The sequence below is a fragment of the Petaurus breviceps genome, unplaced genomic scaffold (assembly GCF_028583685.1).
Source record: "Petaurus breviceps papuanus isolate PSGF00001 unplaced genomic scaffold, PetGlider_PUasm1.0 182, whole genome shotgun sequence".
Classification (NCBI taxonomy): domain Eukaryota; kingdom Metazoa; phylum Chordata; class Mammalia; order Diprotodontia; family Petauridae; genus Petaurus; species Petaurus breviceps.
In genome coordinates, this window is record NW_027185786.1 from 5,448,674 (window position 1) to 5,454,744 (window position 6,071).

The following is a 6,071-nucleotide window of genomic DNA, read 5'->3' on the forward strand; positions in this document are numbered from 1 at the left end:
AGAGAGAGAGAGAGAGAGAGAGAGAGAGAGAGAGAGAGAAGGGGGTGTGAGAAGTGAGAAGGAAAGGGAGAGGGAGATCCTTTCCAATACTCTACAATCCAGTCATACTGGGCTATCTACTATTATTCATACCCAGTGCTCCACCTGCCTTCTCAGGGACCTTCAAACTAAATGTTCTCCACCCCTCCTCACTTGATCCTCTTGGAAACCCTGGTGTCCTTCATGACTTACTTTAGGGGCCATCTTCTACAGGAAGACTTTCTTGGTTTTTACTCTCCACCCCCAGTTGCCTTTACCCTCCCTCCTTGAATTACTTTGTATTTATTTCATATATTCTGCACTATATATTTCATGGATATATGTATGTACATACATATTCTTATATATGTTACTATTTGCCCATGCCTATTGGAATGTAAGCTCCATGAGGGCAAGGGTGGTTTTACTTTTATCTCGGTGTTCTCCAGGCTCAAGAGCAAAGTGGATGCTTTGTGAAGCTTGCTGATTAACTGATTGGTTACAGCCTTTATAAAGTGCCCTTTTTGACTGTAGTTATAAATAGGTAGTTTTCCTATCTACCTCACAGGGTTTATCATGAGATTTGTCATGAAGTTTAAGTGAAATAATGCTTGTAAAACCAAGTAAAAATGCTAGTTCTCATTAGTTTTATGATATACTATCCACAATTTCTTTTCTGATCTTTCCATTTAAAACTACCTCAGTGCACTGGAAGATTTTAAAGCAACAGGACAAATAAATACAACCTTTCTTTGGATTGGGGACAGAAGGCCCTGAGCTGGGTGTGCCTCCCTAGGTCAAGGGTAGAATGGAAGGTGATAAGAAACTGAATAAAGATGACAGGTGACATGGAAAGACTTCTAATAAGTAATGAAAATCAAAGCCAGCCAATTAAGAAGAATAATGAACACAGACGACATACACAATACAGAAAGAAACAAGGTCAACAAAGCTTTATGAGTACCTGGATAAGTGTATGGAAAGGCACACAGAGCAAATAAATGGTCCTATTTTGAAAAAAAAAAGAATTATAGATACATATATATGTACGTATCATGTATTAATACATACATATGTGTCACATGTTAATACATACATACACACATATCTATGCATATGTGTATATTCACCAAAAATGGAAATAAATCAAACTACATTATTTCATTTAGGGTTTAAGATAACATTCTGCTTATTTCTTAGGAGAGTTACTAAAATCATGCATTTAAGAATTACTTAAATTGACCCAATGATCCCTTTGCTGGTACTATATCCTAAAGCTATAATTAAAAGGCAAATGGAAGTTATAGGATTATAGAGGCAGCTAGATGGCTCAATGGATAGAGAACCCTGGTCCTGGAGTCAGGAAGATCCAATGAGGCCTCAGACACTTACTAACTGTGTGACCCTGAGCAAATCACTTAACCTGTTTTCCTTAATCCACTGGAGGAGGAAATGTCAAACCATTTCAGTATCTTTGCTAAAAAACAAACCAAACAAATCCCCCAAATCCTCATGGACAGCACTGGTGTGCTCAAGTCCACTGGGTCATGAAGAGTTAGACACTGCTGAACAGCCATAATGCAAAAATACTCATGACAGCTTCATCTGTAATGATGAAACACTGGAAATAACAAATAAGGAAAGTCGAGCCAAAACAACAACAGATACAGGAACTACATAAAGGAAGAGAATTTTAAACTGCGACAAAATTCTAGTTAAATAAAATGAACCATCTTGGTGCTAATTTGTTAAAATGAAAGCACCACATCTTGCCTTGCCTTGCCTTTTATAACTAAAATGACAGGCAGAATGCTTCATATTTCAGTTCCAGTCATACATACGTTTTAATGCTGAACAATTTGGGGGATGGTACTTTTGGAAGGAAGTAGTTTGTTATGTGTTTTGTTATTTGGAATTGTATGAGAGCTGTGGTTAAAATAATAATAATAAAAAAAAAAGATTAGAAACAACCAATGTGTCCAAGGTTTGGGAAAGGGTTGAACAAGTTAAGGTATACTATATTAATTAATAGGGTTCCAAAAGTCTTCATGCAGTTTTAAGCTGTTAAAACTTAAAACTCTGGTGTCCCAAAAGTCTTTATGTGAACTGCCAAACTGCAAAGATTTTTGGGACACCAGAGTTTTAAGTTTTAACAGCTTAAAACTGCATGAAGACTTTTGGAACAGCCTGACTGATGACCATGGCACCATAAAAATGACAAATATGAAGACTACAAGGAAAAATCTACATGAAGAGTTACAAAGAGAGGTCAGCAGAATAAGAAAAGTGCATACACTTTGGCCATAGCCACCTTAAGAAAAATGGAAGTACCTCTTTTTGAGCACAGGTGAAGAAGGGGATACAGCAAATTTTTTTTTCTTATTTTTAAGATATATATATATATAATTATTGCTAATAATTGAAATAGTTTACATTTGAGTTTCATTTGAAGATTTACCCCATTTTTTGTTAGATCATTTCTTTATTAGTATTTGTTGTATTTGTTTAGGTCTAGGAGAGTTGTCTAGGTTAAGTTTATAAAACAGGAAAGAGGAAGCCCTACTTAAAAAAATTTTTTTAACCCTCTCAAACTAAACTTAGTAAGTTTATAACAATCATCCAAACCCCCCCCCCCCAAACAAACACATTTAAGGCAACAGGTAACTGGAATGTAGAACAACAAGCATCTATCAGCAATCACATCTCTTCCAGGGGAGTAGTACCTTAGTTGGCTTCAGGCCAAGTTTATGTTGGGAGGGCAGGGTTCAAGTTCTCACTCAAACTCTCACCTCTACCCTGGAACCAGCCTGAAGAGGATGACAATAACAGCTGTTTCACCTGACTAAGTTAAGTCACTCAATCCAAGGCAGGGGGTGTAGACTTTGGAAAAGTGGGAAGAAAAGATGTGGAGGAATGAGAAAAGATGGATTTGTGTTAGGACCATTAACAGAGTGGGGTACAGATGGAATGCTCAGGACCAAGGACACCACCTCCCTTGGAACTTGAGAAGTGAGAGAGGGACTGTGAGGTATGATGGACCGCCTGAAGGCCGTGACACTCATGACCCCCTGCTTCTTCATCCCCCCTCCCAGAAAAAAAAAAGGAAACCCTTTTACTTAGCTTTCTCTTATGGCATTGGAAGCACCAGAACATACTTTTAAATTGGGGGCACAGAAGAAATCCACATACATTTGCTTATTCAGTAGATATTTTTGAGTACACACTTTGGCAACACTTAGTGCTTAATAATCCTGGGAGATACAGTGAGAAGTTTCTGCTTTGAAGGAACTTGGGGCATAGAGCTTTGGAAGTTAGATCCTAACCTTTCCTACTTAATTCATGACTGTGACCACCGATGGCATCTTCAGTCTGGTCCAATTATCAAACAATTTCTGAGAATACATTACTCTACAACCATTGAAATCACCGGAGAATTAGGTAGGAGAGCCTAATGGAGACTTAACCTCTCACCCCATGGGGAGAGTGTGGCCAGAGCCAGAAGCTATCCTCAGTTAACTCCCAAAGATTTAAAAGTATTTGTTAGGGGAAGCTACAAAAAAATCCAACAATCAACTCAGTGGGTTAGTAAGGGTGGTTCTATGTTTATATAACTCTTTTACAGTTTGTAACAAAAAGACCCCAAAAAGCTTTTCCTTAAAAACAACTCAGAAGTATAGAGTGCAGCTATTATTATCCCCATTTTTTTTAAGATAAGGAAACTAAGGCTCAAAGAGAAGTGAGTTACCTATGGTCATATTAGGTATTCAGACTCTTACTTTCCAGACAAGGAAGGCAAGAGCTAAGCTGCCTGATTTTTGCTAGACAGCAGAAATATGCCCTGCCTCTAATGTCCATGGAGTCACAGGGATCACAGGATTTAAAGGTGAGACAGCCCAAGGTAGCAACAGAGATCATCTATCAGGAAATCCAAGTCAGATAAAGGACAGCAATCTTTGCTACCTGCAAGTGTCGGGGAGCCCAAAGGGAGAGCAAGTGAAAGAACAAGACTTGTCATTGATGGCTGAATTACTTATTTTTGGTGGGGCGTGGCAGGTGCATGAGGGAAGGAAAGACTATTAGGAGGCAGGGATGTGAAATCTTAGGACTAGAAATGGGGTTTGGTGACGGAGGGTCACATGGGAAGAAATGGAGAAAGAAGGCACAGGAAGGAAGAATGACCCAGAGAAGAAATGTAACTGGGAAGTCAGATGGAGAGAAATCACTACGGAACAGAATGAGGAAGGGATGGTTTTCTGGAGAGAGGAAGAAAGTGACTGAAGACGAGTGAAAGTCTCCAGGAGAAAGCATTTGCATTGTTAATTTAGGGAACAATAGAGAATTTTGTTTTGAGTGAACAGAGAAATACAGAGGGTAGGTGGAATAGTTGGGGAGGAGGAGGAATCACAAGTGAAGCTGCTGGGGTATAGATGAACCCCAGCAGGAGAGGATAGGCAGGAAGCATGGTCCAGACTCAAGCAGGTGTGTGTGGGGGAGACATGGACAGATAGGTGAAGATAGGTGAGCAGGGAAAGGGACAGATAAGGGGAACAGATGGGCATAGGTGAGTTGGGAATATGACAGGTGGCAGATGGACAGAAGAGTTTCAGGGGAAGTGGAAATAGATGAGTGGAAGACAGGTGAGTAGGGGGCAGGGGAGCTGGGAGCATGACTGGTGAGACAGGAGGAAGGGCTTAGGAGAAGGGAAAACAGGTGAGTGGGGGACAAAGAAGGGAAAATAGGTGAGCCAGAAAGCCTCATGACTGAGTTTGCTGGAATTACAGAGGGCATGACAGGCAAACAGAAGAGGCTGATGAATGAGGAGAGTTGAGCAGGAAAGAGATAGGAGAGTGGAATTATGGGGGTGGGGGGGCAAACAAGTGGTCAGTGAATGGGGAGGCAGACGAACAGGAGGGAGATAGGTTAGTGAAGAGGAATAAGTGGGTGACAGGTAAGCAGGAGATGACAGACGGACAGCAGGAGCTCCGAGGGGCTGAGATGGAGGTGGATGGGACAGGAAGACAGAAATGGTCAGTGAGTGGAGAGACAGGTGAGTCAGGGTAGGAAAAGGTGAATGGGAGCACTGGTGAGAAGGGAGATGACAGGCAGTTGGGGACAACGGGCAGAGGGGCACAGCGTGGTAAAGCACGGGTAACGGGGGCAGCAGGGGTTCCCAGGCCGGGATCGCCGAGGCGGAGAAGACAAGCTGAGTCAGAGGAGGTCAAGGTGAATGAGAGCGAAGGTGAGAAGGGAGGTGACCTCCACGGCGTGGCAGTGCACGGGTGGCAGGGGCAGCAAGGGCTCCCGGGATGGGATCGCCGAGAAGGAGGGGACAGGTGAGTCAGAGCAGGACAAGGTGAGAAGGCAGGTGACCAGGTGGGCACGGCCCCAGGTGGACGCAGGTGGCAGGGGCACCAACGCGACGGAGGGGTCCGTGAGCCTGGGGGAACAGCGGGAGGTGGGCGGCGGGCTGCTCGCGTGCACCGTACCTGCGTGGAGCCGCGCAGCTCTCCTACGTAGTACTGTTCCAGCCAGCGGCGCGCGTTGTCCGAATGCCGGTGCGGCGGCCCGTCCAGGTCGGCGCTCACGTCGCGGCCAGCGCGCGCCCGAAGCAGCTGCTCGCCCCCCGGGTGGCGCCGCACGAAGCCCGTGAGGTCGTAGAGGCGGGCGCCGCGCCGCACCCAGCAGGCTCCATCCGCGCAGCGCCGCTGCACCTCGGCGGCCGAGAAGAGCGGCGGCGGCGGAGCGGAGGCCATGGCCGCAGAGGAAGCACAGGAGCCCGGGCCCGAGTGCTCTCGGCGCCGCTGCTGCTCCGCTTACAACCCCTGGCCGGGGTCCGGCCCCGCTCAGGCCAGCCACCGCCTCGGCACACCTGCTCATTTGCATGCCGCCCGCTCCCGCGCTCCCATTGGCTGCCGCGCCCGGCCCGAGGAGCCGGGGCCCGGGTACCGCCTCCGGATTGGTGGAAGGCCGAAGGAAGGGGCGGGGCCGGCCAGGGCTGGCTGCGCCTCCCGGTCTTTCAGAGCGAGGCTTGCCTAGGTGAGGGCGGCGTGGCC

The 6,071-nt window shown here is 45.6% G+C and overlaps 1 protein-coding gene across 1 annotated transcript in view; it reads right to left on the reverse strand.

The window, feature by feature from the left end:
* FA2H (fatty acid 2-hydroxylase) overlaps positions 1–5,823 on the reverse strand; it is an 83,533-nt gene extending 77,710 nt beyond the window's left edge. The window contains exon 1 of the mRNA XM_069087663.1: positions 5,505–5,823. Within this exon, the coding sequence (XP_068943764.1) occupies positions 5,505–5,771 (267 nt within the window). The 5' untranslated portion in view covers positions 5,772–5,823. The remainder of the gene's footprint in view (positions 1–5,504) is intronic.
* Positions 5,824–6,071: the final 248 nt, after the last annotated feature.